The following is a 24,613-nucleotide window of genomic DNA, read 5'->3' as shown; positions in this document are numbered from 1 at the left end:
AATTTTTGCTCCCAAAAACTGTGGTGCGTATTATGCACGGAATAATTCGGACATCCAACTTGAAACCTCGCATGTTTTCACTATGTCACTATGTGTAACACGTACATATTACAAATTACATGGTTGGATTTCTTTAGTGGTAATATTTTTTTTTAAAAAAAAAAAAACACTGCAAAAATGAAATGACAGTTTCCCATGATTTTTCACTTTGTATCAGAACGTTTTAAGAAAATATCAATATCTTCTTCCGTATTACTGCAACTCCCATTGGTTGTTTGTGGATAACGTCATCTCCCGTGTTTTTGAACTGAGGCAGAAACTGCATTCACACTGTATCTTGTAGAAGAAAACCATGCCAATGCTGAAAACCTAATTGACAGTTCCTTTGTACGGAAGTTGGCATACCTTTATGATATTTTCCACAAACCGAATGTATCTGTACAAGGTGCAAGGGAATCGTGCAACTATCAGCCTTCAAAAGGAAGTTGATGCTTTGTTAGAGGAAGATTAAAGAAACGGTTAATAAATTAATAATGAAAGCTTCGGTGATTGCTTTCGTACATTGAGCATGTTGTTTAAAGAAACAGGTCTGCAGTTAAATGAGGATTATCAAACGTTCCTTACCGCCTACATTTATCCTTTTTGTCTCATGAACAGGGAACGGATTTATATGGAAATAAATTTTTATGTACGAAGCTGAAGTAAGTTATATTTTGTATTATCTTTGTGCATCATGGCATGTACACTCCAAAAATTCAGTTTTTGTTTCCCATATTTGTACATACATTAGGTTTTGCCTCATATTTAACACATTTCAGTTATTTTCACATATTATTTCCATATTTCAGAACATTTCTCAACATATACTCCATATTCATGCAATCACTACATGCCGCCATGTGACAGAAAGAGTTGGGACATTTTCTTGCAAATAACTGACAAATTTGAAATATACTCCCATTATTTCTTGCGATATTCAAAACAGTTTTAGTCAATGTACATCCATCAGAAGAGACAAAAGAAGGAAATTCATGTTCGAACACTTACTGATTGTTTTGGAAAGAAAATGAAAACACATTTTGTGTTTGTGATTCCACGCAGGTAAAACAGCGATAGCGAAAAATCAGGCGAGGCCAGGCCAGTTCGGCAGCTCAGTGGTTAGAGCAATGGCACGGTATGCCAGACACCCGGGTTCGAGTCCTGGTTGAGCCTGCATTTTTCACTGAAAATTTCTATGTAGTGCATCCCCTGTGTGTGCCTAAACTACAATATTTTGTGTTGTTTTGCAAATAATGTCAATGTAAACATCTAGCTCATGTAGTGTCTTACATCATTAAAGTGGTAAATTTTTACAATTTCAAGTTCATATTTAACTCCATATTTTGGTGGAAATAAATAAATATGTATTTACATATTTAGCACATTTTTGCTACATATAAATCCATTCCCTGCTCATGTATATCATATCGCTGAATGAATTGACACCAGCTTATGAACATTTAAAAGTTGTACACCACCTGTATTAATCACACATATTATATTCTCATTGCTTGCATGTGTACCAACGGAACAAACACATGAAGAGATTTTGCATTGATTTTTCATGGTCACATGTATTTTTCTGTTATTATGAGGAAAGGCACGTGCAGATTCTGGCAGGGGAGTGGAGCCACGACAGCTAAAAGTTTGAAAACCTCTTCACTATAGGATAGATGTGTGACTAAAGGTGGACACATTGAACATTTGTTAAGATGCGAAATCATAATTTGGTGAGTGTATCTTTCATTTTGTAAACATTTGAGCTCATGTTTGTCTCTCACTGTCAAAATACAGCCATATGTAATGCTTCATGGACTTTGATAACACAGTGTTTAACCTTTTGAGTCCCAAGGCCATTTTCACATTAACCCCCTTGGTGCCCGAGCCGATTTTGAGCAAAATGCACAGTTTCAATTAAATGAGTGTAGATCGGAGGCTAATTGCCCTAGAGAGATGAGTGATATACCATTGTACGGGGAATGAACCAGAGATTCAGACTATATGAAATTTATGCAAATTTGGCATATATATGGAGGGGGAAAGGGGGGAAATCTCCTGAAAATACTTTTTTTTTAAAAAAATATGGGATTTTGCTCCCCTCCCGCCCTCTCAAAAAAAAGTACATGACAGTGTTGACATGCACATGAAAATGATCGCTGACATGTAAGAAACACAAAAATATTTGCATTATTATCATATGACCAATGTAACTTGAGTTGTACATCCCAAAAGGAATGATTTATTTTCCTGTAGTTTACAGTTATTACAAGCATAAGAAAACAGTTTTTTCTTTGTGACGTTTCAGGAGAACACACGCTCCTTTCATCAGACATTTATTTTCATTTTGACTAAAGATACAGTTATAACAATGGTTAGTAATTTTTAAACAAAAAGAATCTGTTATATAATGGATGTTGTCAATGTTACATTGTTGTAATATAGCAACTTAACTGTGAAAAAAGCAGTCTATTTTATTTTTATTTTAGAATATTTTTTTTTTTTTTTATAATCCCAAATATCATCACGTAATTCAAATTCATCATTGTTTTCACAAAGTCTCTTGATGTTTTCTGTTACATTAAATTTTAAAGATGGTGGCTTACTCCATTTGTGAAAAAGAAAACTCCACACTGGATCTATGTTACCATTTTCATTATTTAATTTATTCCAGTGTTCTTCTGCAATGAACGAGGCTTCCCAGACATTCAACTCTGTGTTTCCCGTTAATCTTTTTAAAACCCTTCTCTTTTTAATCAAATGCTTCTCTTCGATGATATGAGTTGACAAAAATGTTCTTGGGTTTAGATTTATAATGTCCAAATCATGTTCGTGCCATCTTATTGCCATTTTCCTTGCTGTTTGTCCCACATAATCTTTTGAACATGAACAACTTATATTATATATTCCTGTGGTTTCCACATCTGGTAGCGAGTTTCTCATTTTGAATTCATTAAATGTACATTCCAAACTTCTTGGTGATTTAAAAACAATTTTGAAATTAAAACTTCTAAAAATTTTTGCAATTTTATGTGAGAATCCCTTGTGGAATGGAATGCACACAAATTTCTTTTCAACAGATTTTTCATCTTTGTCTGTATTTCTCTTTTCCTTTAGTTTTCTTGCAACTTGTTTTTTGATTTGGTTTATTCTGTTAGTGTGAAAGCCATTTTCTTTTGCTATATTATATCCTAGTGTCCCAATAGAAGGTGCCACAGATGCATTACACAGATGGCTTATTGAGATGAAGGTTAACCCAGTAGAATCATGGGAAATGGTTCGATGGTTTACTGTATGTGCAAATTACAATTACTTTATATTTGATGGCAAAATCTATCAGCACAATAATGGTCTATCAATGGGAAACCCAGTATCCGGAACCATCTCCAGCATTTTCCTTCATTACATAGAATCTCCAATTGTTAATGCGATAGGTGCGGATATCAAACTCTACATCAGATATGTAGATGATGTGCTAATTATTGCTAAAAATGAGAACACCATCATGGACGTATTTAAATTGTTAAATGAATCACATCGTCACATAAAATTCACTTGCGAACCCATGAATAACAATGTAATTTCTTTCCTTGATCTGCAAATTAAGACAACTGACTCAACAATTCAAACATCAGTCCATAGAAAAAAATTAGCGGGGGAAAAATATATCCATGCCAAATCAGAACATTCGCGTATAACAATGGATAACATATTTTTAAATTTTTTCCTGAGAGCACAAAGACTATGTTCTAATAATGAGGATATCAAAAATGAAGAAGAAAGGCTCTTTAATATAGCAAAAGAAAATGGCTTTCACACTAACAGAATAAACCAAATCAAAAAACAAGTTGCAAGAAAACTAAAGGAAAAGAGAAATACAGACAAAGATGAAAAATCTGTTGAAAAGAAATTTGTGTGCATTCCATTCCACAAGGGATTCTCACATAAAATTGCAAAAATTTTTAGAAGTTTTAATTTCAAAATTGTTTTTAAATCACCAAGAAGTTTGGAATGTACATTTAATGAATTCAAAATGAGAAACTCGCTACCAGATGTGGAAACCACAGGAATATATAATATAAGTTGTTCATGTTCAAAAGATTATGTGGGACAAACAGCAAGGAAAATGGCAATAAGATGGCACGAACATGATTTGGACATTATAAATCTAAACCCAAGAACAGGTTTGTCAACTCATATCATCGAAGAGAAGCATTTGATTAAAAAGAGAAGGGTTTTAAAAAGATTAACGGGAAACACAGAGTTGAATGTCTGGGAAGCCTCGTTCATTGCAGAAGAACACTGGAATAAATTAAATAATGAAAATGGTAACATAGATCCAGTGTGGAGTTTTCTTTTTCACAAATGGAGTAAGCCAGCATCTTTAAAATTTAATGTAACAGAAAACATCAAGAGACTTTGTGAAAACAATGATGAATTTGAATTACTTGATGATATTTGGGATTATAGAAAAAAAAAAAATTCTAAAATAAAAATAAAATACACTGCTTTTTTCACAGTTAAGTTGCTATATTACAACAATGTAACATTGACAACATCCATTATATAACAGATTCTTTTTGTTTAAAAATTACTAACCATTGTTATAACTGTATCTTTAGTCAAAATGAAAATAAATGTCTGATGAAAGGAGCGTGTGTTCTCCTGAAACTTGACAAAGAAAAAAACTGTTTTCTTATGCTTGTAATAACCGTAAACTACAGGAAAATAATTCTATCATGCAAGCAATGCGTACATACAAGAAAAACCAAAAGGAATGGTCGGCACACCACTGATTCAAGCTTCAAAATGCAGCGGTACCTTGAAATGACTTTAGCTCAGAGACTAATTGCCCTAGAGAGATGAGTGATATACCGTTGTACGCGGAATGAACCAGAGATTCAGACTATATGAAATTTATGCAAATTTGGAGTATACATGGAGGGGGAAGGGAGAAAACCCCCAAAAATTATTTTAAAAAATTGTTGAAATGTTTGAAATTTATATTTTCCCTTGAAAAGAGACGCAAAAGAGAAGTCCCTTTTCCCACCTTTTCACCTCCATTTTCATGAAGAAAAAAAAAAGGTGCAAGAAACATTTCTGTTAAATACATGTGTTAGGAACAATATAAAAAAAATCGAAATTCTAGCCAAAAATAGAAAAGTTATAACGTAAAAACTACGACCTTGACACAGCGTCTCGATCGAGACGCTTGGGATCCAAAAGGTTAATACAATAGTATGGTATTAAAAGAAAAATAAATAAATATAAGAGTAATAAAACTTTATAACATATTAGAATTGAAATAGCTTTCCAGGAAGTTATAATATTAGCAATGTGTCTGGTAATTTTACTCCACTTTCTGATGATGACACTAGCAGTGACAAAAGCATTAAAAATATTTGTTGTGGAATTCCTCTACACCCTGACAAGATTTTGTGCAAAATGTCATCCTTTTGTTTTAAAGCAGTATTGAAACAATATTTTTTGTACAACCTTTATTGAAACAAGCTGTGCAACCTGAATTGAAAAGTCGAGCACCAACCTGAAGTGAATTGAGTATTTGTTGTTCTATTGCGGCAACCCACTCGTCTCTCTCCTCCGAATTGCTGGCTTCGAAATGCCACTGCTTGTTGTCCAAAGACACAATGAAGAACTCGTAGCCATCCGAGTCTGTAAGTGAGGAAAGAAATACTTAAGAGAAATAATTCACGTGACACAACATAGTTAGCGTTTAATTTGTTTGGAATTCTCTTTGTCAGTGCTACTGCAACAGGACTGCCTTTGAAACACTGTTGATGTTGGTAAGAGCATGCATGATTCATTCAGATTCTTTCTTCAATCTGTCAAAATCTTGATCAATATCCAACTACTAGAAGTCATTGTTATTTATTCAACAATATGTTTGTTTGATTGATTTATTGGTTATTTTACTTTGAATTTCTGCCACATTGGGTAATTGCAAATATGAGGATGAGTGATGGTGATATATACCCACGTAAAGGCCGGGATTCAAACCCGGAATTCCTAGCATTGCAGTAAGCTGTGCTAACCACTCTGCCATGGAGGTTGGCTCTAGAGTCCAGCGCAGATATTTCTGCCGTGCGATGCGCGAAACAACTAAAGAAGCAGTGTTGCTAATGGAGCAGATAGAAAAATCGCTGCAGTGCGCCGATGCACAGCTGTTACGTACAACAATAAAATTAGAGAATTCAGGTCTATCTAACGTTGAGTTTTAAACGTCATGCATTATACCAGAACTAGGATTAATATGTACTAACAAGTGGCTTTGTATGTAGCTACATACATATGGACTAAAAATTCGCAAATTATGAACTAACACATAAGTAAAATTACCAAAAATGCTGCAAAGAAGACTTCTTCATACGATTCCTTATTTGAGTGATTTCAAACAAAATAAAATATATATATCAACACATTACACTGCTGAACTACAATATATATATTATTTTTCATTGCATTAATGCACTGGTGGCGTTCTAACTTTTCACTCCCAAAACCCGTATACACTGATATGGAACTGCAACGGCAGATAATAACATGCCAACGTGTTAAACTGCTACAATTGCACCATAACACTCCTCCTCAAGCAGTATTATTATTTCCTCTCTGAGATCGGCGACAGTCGGTTGCCTTTGTTGTACATTTACAAAGGATGCCGGCTTCCACAACAATAACAAGTACATATACTGCCACTAGACGATAAGCTGCGCGGCTTTTTCTTTTGTTATGAACCAGGGCCGGCGCTAGTCATTTTGCCTCCCTGGGAGGTGGCGGCAGATGCCGCTCTATTTCGACCCCCCCCCCCCCCCCCGGTCATTACGCAGCAAGGGAAAATTGAAAATCAATATATTCCTAACTAAAACATCAAAATATAAAATAAATAATGAGACTTCTTATGCTATTTCAATACTATTCAGCGCAAAAGAATATCTCGCTCGATCACAGTTTTCAATAGGCTTATTTTTTTCTTCTCTTCAAATTTTGCCGCAGTGGGGGATGGCACGGTTCGCCCTCCCCTTCCGCCGGCCCTGCTATGAACTTGGTCACCCATCAAAGCATGGCAACTTTAACACAGAAAACAATATGTATCGCATTAAGCAGCAAAAATGACAGCCTCCTCTATGCAATTTCTACAAGAACACGTGCCGGAGCCAGAGTTGAAATGATGTTGGAGCCACATAATTTATTTATTTTGAATAATTACAAAATTATGAAATATGAACAATTTGTGAATTAAACCTGGCTTCCTCCTTCATGAACTCGTGCACGTTGCTTAGAATTTCCCGAGCTTGGCTATGCAAGGTTTTTGATTTCAACTTCGACAGAACTGGAGGCATTATGGAATTTAACGTTCATTAGCAAACACACACTTTTACATACACACACGCAATACATGCACACAACGTCAAACCGGTCAAATACTTGGAATAAAATAAAAATATGGTGCTTCCAATCCAACAAAACTCACCGCCACTTTACCTGCCTTTCCCTTTTTAGTGCTTCATTATTACAGTTGGCAGCACTAGTTACTAGCTAGCCAATGAACGTGCACTGCATAAAAGAAGCAAGCACTACGCCGTGCTATATTGCCACATTACCGTCCCTGCCGAAAGGTGGGAACCGCGAGCTGGAGCGCTATTCAATTGTTTTCAATGATGTTTGCGCGAGTGTGTCCAGGAATGGAATGACAATATGGCAACAATAGCGAAGGTTTTCGAGCAGGGTAGAACACGTGATGCTAAGAGAGAGGGAGACGAAACGAAAATTCATTTCTACGCAACGGCAAAATTATGTGTGATGCACTCTACAATGCTTGTTGACACACAGACAATCGGAAATTACTTCAGAACTGAAAGAATATTGGCGTATAAACATGCTGTCTCCAAACCAATTAAAAATGTTGCTTTTAATCAACACAAAAACTTACAACATTCAACAGTATCAGAAAATTCTTAGCAAACAACTTCAATAGGTAGAAGAATGCTGCTTACCTTCACATTCCGTATTCTTGGTGCCACTGCTCTTCATCCTCCTGTGCCTCTTCTTCACGTTAGGAGTCTCAATCTTCCCGTCGCCCCCGTTCAGCAGGCTCTGGGACAAGGTGCTGTTGGTGATTATCATAGCCTCCTCATTGCTGCTTCAACAACAAAAAAAAAAAAAGTACCAACCTTAGTGCATACATTACCATAATCACAGTCATGTGAAAATTAAAATTATCAAAGGACAGTTTATTTCTTCATTGATTGACTTGGTTTATTTCACTTTGATTTTCTGTCACTTTTGGCTAATTGCAAAGATGAGGTTCAGTGATTACTATAGGCATGCATATTTGGTTTTTGGACGAAAATACAAAATGTGAAATAGCACATTGTAATGTTGATTTTTAATATTTCTGAAAGGTGTGAAATGCATTTTCCTACCCAGTTTTGTCACAAAATAATGCGAAATAGACTCTTAAACATGAAATTTAAAGTTTATTTACCGACGCAACACTTTCTGAAGTCAGAATTATCCTGAGAGTTATGCAATTCACGGAAAATTGATTAATTCTGCTGTAAATATTTGAGAAGCAAAAATGGACCCCTTTATACAGGAATAAACTTCTATTCTGGTAAGGACATAAATGTGCTATTAGAAGGGATATGTTTATTTTGTGTAGTAAGTGCAGTTTTTAAACCAAATTTGGTATTATATTCACATTTTTTAAAACCAAAATGTCATTTTATATAGCGTTTTTTCACCGCCATAAATGCAAAATTTTATTTACCGCTTTTGAACCCGAAATTGACTCTGTTCTTGTAACGAAATTTTGGATTTTTATTTACCAAAAATATGTGCCTCTAGTGATAACATGATGAAATTGATGAAGGGACACTCACAAAGAATGCCCAGGCTAGGATTTGAACCCAGCACCTCTGGCGTTAGAGCATGGTGTCCTCTGCACAGGGCCTTCCTGATAATATAGAGGTTAAAGTAGGTAACGATTAGATAAGCCGGAAACACATTTCTTGAAATTCACAGGAGAAAAGACGAGAAAGTACTTACGGAATTGAGTTCTTGTGGACTTTCTGAAGCCGGGGAAATTGTTTTTTTGAATCGTGCAACTATTTGGCCTGTAAGTAAGGTATTTTTCGTCATTCATGCATCTCCGTTGCACGATAGCTTGTGCCACCATTGCCATCTACTATGTGAATCAAATGTTTCGTGTGTTCGGTTATGTAACCCCCTGTCAGTGTAGCAACCATGCGGTAGTTTGACAGGATGACGTGTCAAGGTTGTGTTGTGAAAATGTTCCCGGATATTGAAGACCAATGAGATTTTTTAATTGAACATGGAATCGTGAAGGAAGAAATGGAATGTCCTAAATGTTCTAGTATATGTAAGCTACACATTGCACGGTATTGGAAGTGGATCTATATGTGTACAAAAGTTTGTTTTTTTTTGTTTAAATTTATTTTTCTAAATTTTCCTAACCTAACTGAACCTAACCTAACCTTCCGTGAATGGTTTGTGGAACAATTTTCGATTCAAAATGTTTTGTGAATAGCTTGTGCGGCATTTATAGGTTCATAGGTTTGGAAACACTGCACATCAGCTGACGATACTGCATATCAGCTGACGACAGACAACGTGAGTCAAGATTTGGCTGCCGAATTAGCAACGACAAATAAATAATTATAATGTTAAAATAACGCTTTTTTTCATGGAAAAAAAAAGTGATCCCAACTTGAAAAATGTTCCGCTATGCATATGAGGTAAGTAGAAATGATTTTTATTTGAAAATAAACAAGTTAAATGTGTCTCCGGCATATCTAACTGTTACCAAGAGGTTAAAATATTCTCAAATATTTTAACCTAACCTCTGTAAAAAACAGACAAACAACAAACAACACCAAGCTTCTTTTTTTACCTGTATACCACATTGAAGCTCTACACGGACTGTCACAGCTGAATTTCTACGTCCCCTTAAGCAAAGTGAGCCTGAAAATGAATCTCTTGAAACTTCAATGAGGCAGAACCATTGCAATGACAATACCGCCAAGGTTGAATGAAAATAATGTGGATCAATTTTCTTCATCTTTTGCATTGAAAAGGTGAGTAAGGTGTGACCCTTTCACGTAGTACACCCTGGACTGCATTTTGCAGACTAACAAGGCTCTGGCGTCTGGACTCACAGCCAGTGTAATCCTCTGTAGTGCTGCATGTTGTCCTCGCTTGTGCTGAGTGTCCCTCTACAGCCTCTGCTTTTAACCCAAGTAAGAATATTTTATATATGTGTGTGTATAGGGCCGGTGGCAACCCACCATCGTGAGGAAATTGGGGAGCTTCGAATGTGTAAGCGTAATCCGGTCACGTAGACCGACTACAACTGCGGGGGATACGGGCTGACCCCCCGACTAATCCAATTCTGCTTGAAGATCTCCACGCTTAGAGTGACGAGGAAAGCGTGGGAGGGAGACCGGCAGCTGGTGGGTAAGCCAAGGCCCTTCACGAGCTGTTTCGCAAAGAATTATTATTATTAAGAATATTTTAGTTATGGTACAGGGCTGGACCCCGTATAACGTGACGGGTGCAAAATAGCCTAAGTGCTGATGTACCAAAAATTACAAGTTCAATCAATCAATTTATCATTGAAAAGAACAGTTTTGCATATGAATATATATGGATGCATTGTTTGTAATTCGAGTATGTCAAACTTCCATACACTAAAGATAAAAAAATACGGAACTGAAATATTATGTGTAGTTTTCAAGAAATGGCATATTAATTGCTGCCCTGCGCTGCTAGTCGAAATATCAACCGTCAATCTCATCCTCAACGGGTGGTATACATGTGGCAGTCAAAATTTCGCTCATGATAAAGGTCACAGAGTGGATTTTAAACTGTTTTGAAAGTTAGTGCTAAATTTAAGAAAGCTATAAATATAGTGATTAAATATAAATTCCAGTAAGTGTTATGTTGTATGACAATGAAAATTGAGCACCCAATGTAACCAGAATTCTTCAGAGAACAATTCTTCATTTTTACTTACAAATTCGTAAATGATATTTTTATGGCATTACAGGCATGCAGAAATATTGAGCCAATATAGTTGTTTATCAACAACTTCATTTATTTTCCAAAAACAAATTCACTTATAATTCTGGGTACATAACAAACAAATTCCAGTTCACTCTATAATGATCAACATACTAACAAATAAGTGTTAATTATTCAACATTGCATGTTAATAAGAGAACATTTTATGCAAATTATTCTCGAAAAGAAACCAGTAGGGAGGGAAAAGGTGTGTTCAGTTTCCAATCTGAAAACTAATACCTAACTTCTCAATACTTTTGAATGTTTTAAGAAAATTAAGATTATTCTTGTGACTGTTTTAAGACCACTTTATGCACAGATAGGCTAATCGAGATTGGACCTACAGTTTAAAGTGGAATACGAACCACTGTGTGCCTCTGCCGGGTATCAAACCTGGGACTATTTGAATACAAGGTGACAACATTACCACTATACCATAGGGGAGGCCTTTTTCAGGTCAGTCTCTACAGGTCATGCATATATTTCAAAAGATCCATCATTGATATATATATAATGCATTCCTTTGTGCAATTGCACACTATACCCAATTTACAATGTAAGGTTCATAGTGTGTATCATCAATGTCATTTAATAAGCACTTACCCTGATGTTTGAATGATCCTTGCACCTGGCTCCTTCAGAAGCTCATATGCCGTCAAGAGGACCTTGTCAGTTGCTTTCCTCATGTCCTTCCCTTGCAATCCTGGGGATGCAAGACAAATTATTATTATTATTATTATTTGACTTTACCAACATGAGATGTGAGGAAGTAAGTAGCTGGTATTTGATCAAATTTCATTTTTCTGTCCAGTTTTCCCTTCATCTTAGAAAAATTAAATACGTGATCATGAGAGGCAGGTAAATATGGTTGATTGATTTGGTTATTCTTTTCGTTTTTCTGCCACTTTTGGCTAATCACGAAGATGGGAATGAGTGATGATAGGATGAAATTAATGAAGGAACACTCACAAACAACACCAATGCCATAGTTGGGATTCGAACCTAAGACCCCTGGCATCGTAGTGTGATGTGCTAATCACTTCACCACGGAAGCAGACAGGTATATTTGGAGATTAATCTTACTACTTGTGTTTTTTAATGTAGCTGCCACTGGCAATTGTTGAAGATTGTTTAATACGAGGCACATTTTTTTTTTTTTTTTTAAAAAAAGGCCGATTATTTATAAAAACTGATTGGCAACAATGATTGTATCATGCCTGCGCAGAAACAGCAACTGGATCATTGGTGACCCAACAATCACATTTCGCTAGTCAACTGTTGGTTATCATGTGAGTTAGAACATGTTGAAATCGCTGCTCAAATACACAATCCTGCCAGCTGAGAAGTACAGTCTGTGATTCAATTTCTTAAGGCTCGGTCACGCTGCTGCTGAAATTCCCCCAACATTGAGTGAATTGTATCAGGGTGTTTAACAAAATAACAAATACTTTTTCATGACTTTTTTGTTGTTGTTTTCCGAAACTTTTATTTATACGATCCTATTTAGGTAAAGTTGGAAATTAGCAATTAAGAAAATAAATATATTAATTAATGAAAAACACCTACCAAAAGGCCAGTTAAGATGAAAACTGAAGCTGTATTTAACAAGAGAATTAGACTTGCTTTATCTACACCCGCCGCAATATGACTTCGGACCTCATGTGAAATCTGCCGTAGTAGTCTTATCACTTTGTAGCCTTGTATCTAGTGTTGTTTTGTTTCGAACCCGGAATTGTTTCTGCATGAGCGTATCTGGCAACAGTGTATTACTGCTGATAAGCGAGTTCATTTCATTTCGTATTGTTAGTTGACACAGGCAGGGTGACTTTCTGCTGTAGTGTCTGTGATAAATTGCTGTGTTTTCATGTGGTGCACTTTGTGTTGGATATTTTCCTACTGTATTTGTGTTTGATATTTGACTACTATACAGGTGTATTTGTGATATGCTGGGAAAGTACAACAGTAGTGCGGAAAAATCCAGCATTATTCCATGGTGAAGTGAAAACGTCCCGATAAAGACGATATGTAAACAAACAGGTCGTGCAAAATCAACCATAATGAAGTTACTGCCAGAGGACTGCAGAGGACTGCCTCCAACTGTCATTCCAAAGCACAAATTTGGTGGTGGGAGGCAAAAGAAAAACAACCAAATCTACAGACGCTCTCCTAATGAGAGAAATAAAGAAAAACCCTCAACTGACAGAGTCAGAACTTAAAGAAATGCACCCGAGTCTGCTGGAAAACGTTAGTGTTCGTATGATCCAGCACCGTTTACAGAAAGACTTGGATTTGCCGTGTCGTACTGCTGTAAAGAAGCCACTACTCACCGCCCGCATGAAGAAAGACAGTCTTGCTTTTGCAAAGAAATAAGCACACTGGACACCAGCACAGTGGAGGAAAGCTCATTCCAACTGTTCCGAATGGGAGCTGCTAAGGTTCGACGTCCATCATCTCGAGATCGATGCGACCCAAAGTATACGGTTCCGACCGTTAGGCACTCCTAGTCTGTAATGGTGTGTGGGTGTTTTTCAGGTGAAAAGGGTAGGGAAGGTTTATATTTCTTACCGCAAAACATGATGATGAACGCATACCGATATATCAACGTTCTTAACGACCATTTAGTGGATATGCTTCAGATCCACGAATGTGATCTTTCATGCATGTTAATGCTCCTTGTCACCACACAGCTAAGAAGGTAAGGAAATGGCTTGAGAAACAACAGATAAAGATGTTAAGGTGGCCTGGGAATAGCCCCAGTCTCAACCCAATTGAAAATTGTTGGCATCGTATGAAGCAATTCCTGGGAAAGAAAATGATTCAGAACCTACAGACCCTCCAAACAGAACTGAAGTAAATGTGGTGCATTGACATGGACTTAATTACTTCCGAAGTCAGTCATTCCATGTCAAAGCGCATCCAAATGGTTCTCAAAAGTAAAGGCAACATGACTCCGTACTACTGTATGCATTTCTTGCTGGATCTAATAGCTTAATAATTCACATGAATCTTCTGTATTTTTTGTGCTTTTGTTATGAGGTCCGAGTCATTTTGCGGCGGGTGTATTAATGCTTCCTGGACTGCATTTGGCAGACTAGCAAGGATCTGGCGTCTGGACTCCCAGCCAGTATAATCTTGTGTTGTCATCCCTATATGTTGGTGACTGTCCCTTCATCCACCTTAACTTACCACCATTCATCCTCATGATTAGCCAAAAGGGGCAGAAAAGTGAAGTAAAATAAACTAAATCAATCAGCCATTGTGATAGCAAATATTCTTGACCAAAAGTATAATTTCTTCACTTTTTATTGACTTCTTGACCTAGTTGTTGATTTCATTACTTTCTCTTGACTGTGTATGGAGCAAAGGAAAAGTAAGGCAATAGTGTCATCATTCACAGAAGGCCGTACAAATGTTCAAGAGAGGAGTGGGGCATCTAGAGTTCAGACTGATGCCCTTGTGCAGCATACGAAAATAAAAGTGCAAGAAAATCGTCAATTTAGAATTAGCACTCTCAGCATGGGATTTCACAAGGTTTCACCTTCAACATTGTTCAGAACTGTTACCGACACTTTAGGCTATCACAAACTGTGTGCAAGGTGGATCCCGAAAATGTTGACAGATACTTGAATCACCATCTTCGGATTGAACTAAAAAATGTATTTTTATGAGCTCTTGGGGGAAAGGGGGGGGGGGGATATGCCATAAATCTGTTTCCTCACCTGTGATTGAGAGGCTGTTGAGTCCCTCGTTTATTCCGTTGCTCCCAGGATTTGCAGCCATGATGGACTTCGACCCCCTGGGCTTCTGTCCCGGCACCTTCACAGTCACATACTGCAGCGATATCTCCTTGCCGTGAACATCGTCCATGTAATCCTGAAATACAAGCAAAATATTCAGCATGGTGGATAAACATTACAGACAGGGGAAGAGAGAATGATTCTTCCCCTAATCCCTCCTTACGGAATTTGTGCAATTACAATAACACGTGACAATTTGATTATCACAGCAAAAGACCTGCACTTTTATACAAACTTCTAAACACAATGGAATCTCGATTTTAGGTTTCTCAGGGGACCAAGCTGAAAAAACTTAAGTGGGAAAATGTAAAAATCAACTAAAATTTTATGACATTTTTACTATGTTGGGACCACTAAGATTGAATGTAAAATTTGGGAACATAACATTGGGGTTTCCCTGTATCTCCTTACGATTTGGAACTATGTAGAAATTTTTAGCAAAAAATGCAAGCTCAACCAGGACTCAAATCCTGGTCTCTGGTATGCCATGCTTTTTCTCTACCAAGCTAGCTCTGGCACACAGCACAAGGGTAAAACAGTGAGAGCAACCAGTAGACCAGATGGTAAAGCAACTTCCCATGTATTGTATTTTACTTACTTTATGTTGCGTTTCTGCTTCTTTAGGCTAAGGAGGAATAAAGATCAGGTAAAGTAGATGGAGAAACACCCATGTCAAGGCTAAGACTTGAACTTGGGGCCCTTGATGGCAAGATTATGAGTTAAGCACTCACCATGCTCAGACACCAAGGCAACCCCTGCTGATGTCTAGACAAGAGTATGTGCAAATCCTTCTGGATGCTTGAGGAGAAATTATAAACAGCTTTTTAATTATTGTAGTTATTACTCCATACAGGGTGATTCATTATTCCCTCCATAGTTTCAAACATTTATAGTACAAGAACTATAACACATACAGCAAAAAAGTATATGAAGAATCTCTCCAAGTTTGCACTCATAATAGGCTCCATTTCATAATTTTAGATTTAGCCACTAGGTGGTAGTATAATGTAGTTAACGCAAACAAGGAGTGGACATGGAATTCACTAAATGTGAGTCTGTTGTGATGGTACAATGGAGATTTTGTATGAAATATCGAACAGAAGCACCTACAGAAAAGACAATTCATGCGTGACAACAAGTTCAAGGAGACTGGCTGCCTGTGGGATATATTGGGACGTGTGTAGCAGGAACTTGATTTCAGGATTGATGCCTGCCACGTCACCAGGGGTGTACATATGGGCACCTGTAAGATACATAACAAACTTGAGAGAGGTTCTTTATGTACTGATATGCACCCTTTTGCTGTATGTGTTAAAGTTCTTGTACTATAAACGTTTGAAACTCCAGAGGGAATTATGCATCACCATGTACAAATTTAGAACAGCAGGATGGTACTTTGAAACAAGGACAGATACAGGGCTGATATTCAGCTGCATCAGACCAACTCAAACCGAAAACAATGCTGCAAATTGGTAAAGTGAATGTCAATGCTTACATGCAGACTTGGATGATACGTCAACCTCCCATCATCACAGAGCGTCACATACTTCTTCTTCCAGTCTTTGTTCAATGCTTTGCTGCTCCTCTTGTACAGGTACCCTTGCTTCAGAGGGATGGCCCTTCCGCTGCCCAGCTCCCCATTCTTCAGCTTGTCATCACCCTTCTTCGAGGGGGTGAACAGATTGGACCTCCTCCGACTTTTCCTGGGGGGAAAAGTTAACCATTACACTTTAACATGCTGAAATCGTTCATATATTTATTATTATTATTACAAAAGGTAACTTACTGAGTTTCTTTGTGCATATGTCCTTAACCCTTTCTGTCATGCGACAGTGTGTTACAGGATGGTAGTACAGCAACAGAGGCATTCCACGTATCATTTCGGGAAGTGCAAAATCAGGATATTTTTGTTCAGTAGAGCGGACTTTCTGGATGCAATTTCAGAGTGATCCCCCAGGAACTGAACAAACTTGTATGACTTTTGTTTTTAAGTCCACTTTTATGCACAGGAAGGCTAATTAGGACTGGGCCTACAGTTTAAAGTGGGATCCAAACCACTATTTGCCTCCAGTGGACATCAAACCCAGAATCCCTTGATTATAAGCAACGATGCTACCACGATGCCATCTGGAAGACTGGAGCTGATTATTCACATGCCCTTGGACCTCCCGCATAGGGAGAAAAAGTGGGATGTACGAATCATTTGTGCACGATTCGATAAAATCTGGATGCAAGTCATGTGAGGAAGGTACCCTGATGAAATATTTTAAGGTGGGGAGTTTATATTTGTAGGGGATGTTTTGAACTTGTATTGTAATGAATTCACATTGTTACTCTTCATTGGTACATTTCTGCGCTTCTATACAGCATTGCATGTGGAAATATACACAATTTCAAACCCCAATAATCTTTTTGATACAATCTGTATATTACAAAAATAATGAATTTTCATTTCATAATTTATTCATAATTTATTTTCATTACTTTTAACTTTGAAGCTTATTTTAGAATAAACTTTTATATCCATGTAACTTGAAAGTCAATCTACTAATTTATGCTAATGGCTCTAGTCTTGCGGTTCATTTTTCTTTATATTAGCTTGTCCAACAAAAGCTGGAAAAAAAAGATTTTATTGTGTAAATTCAAAATCAGATGTAAAGCAGCAGACACTACAAAATATTAACCAGGCATTAGGCCAGGGGACCGTCAATGAATGTACAGCTCAACATCCGTTTCATAAATGTCTTATCATGGAGGATAGCTGCAGATGTCCTTCTGCGTTTGACAACCAATTGAAAGCATTATGGAAGGAAACCTGCATGAAACACAGGATGGCCACTCAAGGATAATGATAAAATTCAAGTATAATTCCGGGTTTTTAAGGCAAACTTTCCAAAAATTCTAGGGTACACTCGTGTGTTTTCTCTATTTCAACCTTACGTATAACCGCCTCTCACCACCCTCACACACGCACAAATATTTTAAGGTGAGGAGTTTATATTTGCCACTTCACATAACACTGGTGAACAAATACAAACTTTTCTTTGCTCCTTTAAATGAAAATAGGTGATTATTTATAATTCGACCAATCTGAAAGTAGAAATACTGTATCACCTATCGTTTTCCCTGGATTTTAATTTTTGGTTTTTAATAAAAATGTAATTCCCTTTGTAATAATACACCGAAATTTGAAATTATTTTTGTTTGTTTGCTCATGAAGTAAGATTTAAATATTGAAGTGAATAACTATGAAATATTAAAAAAATTAAAATATATATATAGAACCGATTTTGACTGTTCAATGAAGAAATTTCGTGCAAAAAAAAGGAAAAAAACACATTTTTACTCACATTTTCAAAATTTCTTTCTTGAAATCTGCTGTTTGTAACTGCCACCAGAAACCTCTTCCTTGAGGTTCCAACAGTAGTCTGCTAACATGTTCTGTACCGATTTTCCTGCATATCGTTTTTCCATGACAGAAATATCCTGGTGAAATCTCTCGCCGCATTCGTCACTAACCACGCCCAAGTTAGGGGGGAAAGAGTCCAAATGCGAATGTAAAAAAGTGAATTTTCAAGGACGGTGGCCGTGGTGGCTCAGTCGGTAACGTGTCTGACTACCATGCTAAAGGTCCCGGGTTCGATCCCCGGCCGGTTCAAATCCGGGAACTTTTCTAACGATGGAAGCGGCCCCGGCGCCCAGCCAGCATCGAATAACATGGGTACCTGGGGGAAACCCTGGGGGTAAAGGCAGTCAGGGGCGTGATGCTGATCACATTACCCCCACTCATGGCCGGATCAAGAAAGTGTGGGGCGTTACCCCCACACCCCCTACACGCCTTCATGGCGTAGTGCTAAGCACAGGGGAACACTTTACCTTTTTTTTTTTGAATTTTCAAGGACATATTGCACACCATGCGCTGATAACACTTCAACAAGTTCTTAACAAGTTCCTTGTAGTTGTCAGCTTTCACATTTCCAAGAAAATTACAGCATACTTGTCTGAAAGCTAACTATGCGCATATCTCATTTTCTGTTAGCAATTCCACAAAGTTATTATGAATGATCTCACGGATTTGCGGCCCAATAAATATGCCTTCTTTTAACTTACTATCACTGAGTTTAGGAAATGTTTTTCTCAGGTAAACCCTCACCGTGTTTATCCAAAGCCTTAACAAAATTTTTCATCAGCCCTAACTTTATATGCATCGGTGGTAACAAAATCTTGTCTTTCTCAAGTAGAGGGTGATTCCTAACACTCTTCTCTCCAGAAATTAAGTTTTTTCGTATGGGTCAATCCACAATGTTGTAATGTTTATCTTTTGCCCGGCTGTCCCATTCGCAAAGAAAGCAACAAAATTTTGTAAACCCAGACTGCATGCCTAACAGTATACTAATCATTTTGAGGTCTCCGCATATCTGCCAACCATATTTTTCATAATTTATCATTCTTAATATTGTATCCATATTTTCATACGTTTCCTTCAAGGTGGAAGAATAGCCAAGGGGTACTGATGGGTATATATTCCCATTATGCAACAATACTACTTTTCAACTATTCTTAGATGAATCTAAAAATAGTCTCCACTCATTTGGGTTGTGACTCCTTCCAAGTTCTTGCAGAAGGCCTTCTACATCATTGCAGTAAGTTAACTCATTACTAACAGAAAAAAAATGTGTCAGTGATTGTTGGAGTTTCCGATATGACACCTTAACACCATCTTGTAATAAATTCCACCCTCGGAGACGAGAACCTAATAATTCCGCTTGAACTTTAGAAAGGTTGAGGTCATTTAGTTCGGATTGGGAAATAAAGTGAAGTATATTTGGATCAGGAAAATTTGGATCGGTGTTTGAATATGAGGGTCCAGGTTCGGCATCTGGAGAAGCACTGCTTGGTTTTGTTTCATCCACTGTCCATTCTTTAGGAGGCTTAGGAATTGGTATAAAATCATGCCTCATAGGTTTCTTGGCTGAAGGAACATCAGGATAAAATATAGAATGTTTTGATTTAGAACTATATCCCACTATGTTTGTTAAACAGAAGTAACAATCCGTAGTATGATCTTTCTGTTCTGTCCATATTACAGGGTTTCCGAAGGGCATTGATTTGTGAGTGCCATTAAGCCAAATACGTAAAGTTCGTGAACAATTACAACAAATTTTACCTGGTGCCCATCTTTTTCCCTCGTCTACTTTACTTCCAAAATACAACTCATATGCTTTTTTCACTATAGGAGTGACAGTATTTCTCTGTGACTTCAGAGTAAATTCCCCGCAAACATAACAAAACAAGTTTGGGTTATTCACACATTTGCATCACATGGCGAACTCATTAATTGAGTTATAATATATTTCTTAAAAAAAAACAATTATGAACGCTCTTATCATTTTGTTAAAATACAACTTACACTTCACTTCACTTCACTATACACAATATTACATTCACAATTTCACGAACATACACAAACATAAAGTACAGCTACTCGCAAAGTTATCGGAAAGGAAGTTAAAGCCTCGACTAACCCACAAAAGAACAAATTTTAACAGAGAAACAGAAAATTACTCTACTGCCAGATGTTTCCTCCACGAAATATTAAATGCCAGTCATAAACACACAAGGTCGCTAAAAGATTCTTATCCATTTGCTAGGAACCAAACGTTAAACCGGATGCGGAGCAGGGTGCAGAGACCTGAAACCATAAAACTATAAAATGTGGGTGTTCTGCAAAAAATTTAGGTGATACAGAAAAACGGATGCGATATTCGTTATCAGCACATCTAAATACATAAAGATCACTTAGTTTTATTTAAAGGAGTATTTCATTGTTTATCAGTGTAATCAGGCTTGAAATACATCTACAAAAAGTCAAAAATGTTACGGGATATAGTAATCTACGAATTTATTTTTAATTGTAAAAGAATTTCAAACTCCAATTTACCCAATCAACTTCAATAATCGTAAGTTTGTCAGATAGATTGTTCTGAAAAGAACACCAACAAAGTCAACGGATTGGAGAATTGTGTTTTCCTTTCTCGATAAAAATAAAAGCTAAAGTGCGAAAAACTTGTCTCGGGGCATTTTTAAATATGTATAAATTCAATGTTACTTGGATGAATAAACGTTGCAAATTTTCACATCTACGGAGAAAAATTCACGCAGAATTCCAGGAGGAAACAATTCATGCAGAATTCCCGGTGAGTAGCCACCTTGAAACAACTCAAAAGGTTGAAGAAGAAGTAAACGCTCACATGTTAAGATTGGTCGACATCTGCGGAAAATTGGAAAACCAAAAAGGCTCAACATGAGTTGAACTATAATTTAAAACTTTGCATTTAAAAATGTACCCCATGTTTGTGTTGCACAGCAAAAAAAGTTGCACTCTGACCGACATATACTGACAATGGAAGAAAAATATGTAAAGCATTGCTTCACAGTTCCCACGTTAAAATGCAGTTGGGTTTATGAGGATTTTCTTAACTAGGGGAACAGTATCCCCCAACTCGGAACAGAAAAAAATCCTGCATGCGCCTTTGTTCTTGTATCAATTACATATGAGCAAAATAATCTAACAGTTATTTTTAGTGTTTTTTATTTTATTTTATCTGTGACATTCTGTTCTGGTTTCCGAGTGGAGAGTGACTAGCCATGTGAGGTTGTGTTGTTGTATGCACATCTTGGTGTAGCTTGAAAAAGTTCTGGGAAAACAGGACAAAACGTCACAGATAAAATAAAATAAAAAAACACTAAAAATAACTATGTTAGATTATTTTGCATTTAGAAAAAGTGGTTATGGGAACCTTTAAGAACATAGAATTACATATGTAGACAGCGGATATGAAGCACTCAGCTCTTATCACCAGTTAATGATATTTCTCAATTTATGATTTCATATCTACTAATTCTTACCTCAGAAATTTTGAGATGCAAGAACTGACTGGTTAACATATTATAATTCATGCGACATGAAAACAACAAACTGTCTAAAATAATTTTCAGTCTTACCTAGATGTTGTGGGTGTTGAACTGGGCGTAGGAAGGTCCTTCTGTTCTTTTGAGGGGGGAGGAAGGTTGTCTAGGTTCTGGGGTTGATATTTGGTCTCCCCCTGATTGTTCTGCCGAGTCTCGGTGACGGTTGGTCCCATTGTGGCAGTGGTGCTCCATTTGGATCCGTCTTCAGCCTTCGAAACTTCAACTTTGGTGATGTTATTTGGTTCATGCGCCAACGTGTTGGTTTGACGTGTTGTTGACGAAGCTATCTGCTCCTGTAACAAGTTATGAAAATAATGACCATTAACAAAAATGAATTTGTATTAATCTTTTACACTAAAGATTTACGAATTGTTCCTTATATAGCTTACTAAGTATGTGAAAAACTCATGCAACCCCCTCCCCATGATGAAACATCTGAAATTAGCAATTAGTATAAGAGTAAATGAGGAAGAATATTTTGTTTGTATTCATCATTATATGTAATTTATTCAGAAACAAGATCTCCATGTGTGAAATCGTAGTCTTCAATGTGATGTTTAGTGAAAAACATGAGACAATTAAAAATTATGAATGTAACTTTCATCCTGACAACATCATATATAACTACATGATAGGTATTTACACAAATGCTAAGTGATATGACAGTAATTTTCCTCAAAATGTATATTCTATGTGATCAAAAATATCCCGACACACCGCAAAACGTGCGTTTATCATGGGGGCGACACAGTACTGCCAGCGATCTCAGTAATCTGCAGACAGCGCAAGGCAGCAATATGGAACGGTCTGAGGGACTCAGGGACTTGCAACGTGGTCAGGTGCCACTTGTGTAAGAAGCATGTGCGAGAGATTTCCACCCTCCTAAACATCCCTAGGTCCACTGTTTCCGATTTTATAGTGAAGTGGAAACGTGAAGGGACATGTACAACCCAAAAGCGTGGAGGCCAACCCCCCATGTTGATCTCCAAAGACCACCGACTGTTGAAGATGGTCGTACAGCATAATCGTCAATCATCCAACGCCACCATCACGCAGGAATTTCGAACTGCATCAGGATCTACTCCAAGCACCATGACTGTTCGGCGCGAAGTGTGGTAACTTAGTTTTCATGTCCGAGCAGCTGCCCATAAGCCAAACATCACATAGGCAAATGCTAAATGCTGCCTCGTGTGGTGCAAGGAGCATCGAAACTGGACCATAGAATAGTAGAAAACCGTTGTGTAGAGTGATGAATCACAGTACACAATGTGGTGATCCGATGGTATACCGGGGTTACAGTGTGGTCATGTTTCTCTTTTTGCTTAATGTGGTAATGTCACGACACAAGCTTACATTGACATTTTAACTGCTTTCATGCTGCCTACCGTCAAAGATCAGTTTGGGGATGACCATTGTGTCTTTCAACACAACCGAGCACCCATCCATACTGCAGGGCTTGTGGGGGGAGTGGTTTGATGACAATAATGTTCCACTAATGGACTGGCCTGCGCAGAGTCCTGATTTGAATCTCGTAGGACATCACTGGGATATTTTGGAACTCCGACTTTATGCTAGACCACACCGACCCACATCGATACCTCTTCTCATTTCGGCGCTCCACGAGGAATGGGCTGCTGTTCCCCAGGAAACCTTCTGCCACCTGATTGAAAGTATGCCTGCGAGAGTTAAGTATGCCTGCGAGAGCTAAAGGTGGGCCAACACCCACCATATTGACAGCCAGTGTTCCCGATGGAGGGTGATCCAAACTTGTACTTCATTTTCAGGTGGGTGTCCGGATATGTACTTCATTTTCAGGTGGGTGTCTGGATACTTCTGATCACATAGAGTATACATATTGACTTTCATCTCAACCTCTACATTTCATACAGTTTCATAGTCATATATAACATAGTTGTCTTAAATACATCTAAGAATTTGATATTTTGATTTCACTTTTCACACAATTACCCATTTGACAAATGTAATGCTACTAGCCAGTGACTTGATTTTTTGGTTCCATCCCTAATCTAAATCTAAAAATAAGTCATGCTTTAATCCTCATCCTCATAAATGCTAAATGGCAAGTATGTAATAAGCAAAATTTCTACACAAAGTACAGAATGAAAGGAAATAAGGTTTACCTTGGAGACTGCTGGCTGATTCTGCAACCCACCATGTGGTAGTGTGCCATGGGTATTGGTGTGGGTCAAATGGGGAGCGTGGTTGGGGGATGCTCCCAGGATATTGCTTGCAGGAGACCCTGAGGTGTTGCTCGCGTGGGAGCTGAAGCCGTTGTTGGTTGGAGAGGGAGCGTATGGGGGATGGTGACGAGGGGCGAAGTGGTTGGGTGTTGAGGGGCGAGAATTAGTGGGAGTTACAGGCGTCAGTCGCTGCTGCACAATCTTCTGGCATGCTGGAAAGAAACAAATGGGACTTTGTTACAATGTTTATTGTGTGGTCAAATGCTCTATTTAAAGCAAGAACTTGTTCTACTTCTAGACATAGTCTAAAAAATTAATCACTAAGAAACAATGACAATTAAAGAGTAGCTTACACCTTGCGCCAACATGTACATGAGTAAGTAACGTACAAGGACATTTACCTGGATGTACAATGATGTACCAATTCTACACATTGAATATATGTTTTAAACTGTTATTCCTCAACAGTTTAAGTAAATTTAACATTCAACTTCATCAGGATAA

The 24,613-nt window shown here is 37.5% G+C and overlaps 1 protein-coding gene across 2 annotated transcripts in view; it reads right to left on the bottom strand.

The window, feature by feature from the left end:
• The window catches only part of CenG1A (Centaurin gamma 1A), a 151,665-nt gene that overhangs the window by 14,562 nt on the left and 112,490 nt on the right, over positions 1-24,613 (bottom strand). For both annotated transcript variants that reach the window (XM_083115816.1, XM_083115817.1), the window contains 7 exons: positions 24,050-24,321; positions 21,942-22,201; positions 16,432-16,639; positions 14,859-15,012; positions 11,743-11,842; positions 8,052-8,194; positions 5,582-5,709 (listed from right to left, as the gene is read on the bottom strand). In XM_083115816.1, the coding sequence (XP_082971942.1) occupies positions 5,582-5,709; positions 8,052-8,194; positions 11,743-11,842; positions 14,859-15,012; positions 16,432-16,639; positions 21,942-22,201; positions 24,050-24,321 (1,265 nt within the window). The remainder of the gene's footprint in view (positions 1-5,581; positions 5,710-8,051; positions 8,195-11,742; positions 11,843-14,858; positions 15,013-16,431; positions 16,640-21,941; positions 22,202-24,049; positions 24,322-24,613) is intronic.

This window comes from Lepisma saccharinum (assembly GCF_977018435.1).
Source record: "Lepisma saccharinum chromosome 15 unlocalized genomic scaffold, izLepSacc3.1 SUPER_15_unloc_1, whole genome shotgun sequence".
NCBI lineage: Eukaryota > Metazoa > Arthropoda > Insecta > Zygentoma > Lepismatidae > Lepisma > Lepisma saccharinum.
Note: the sequence above shows the minus strand (reverse complement) of the source record. Positions and strands in the feature narration are given on the sequence as shown.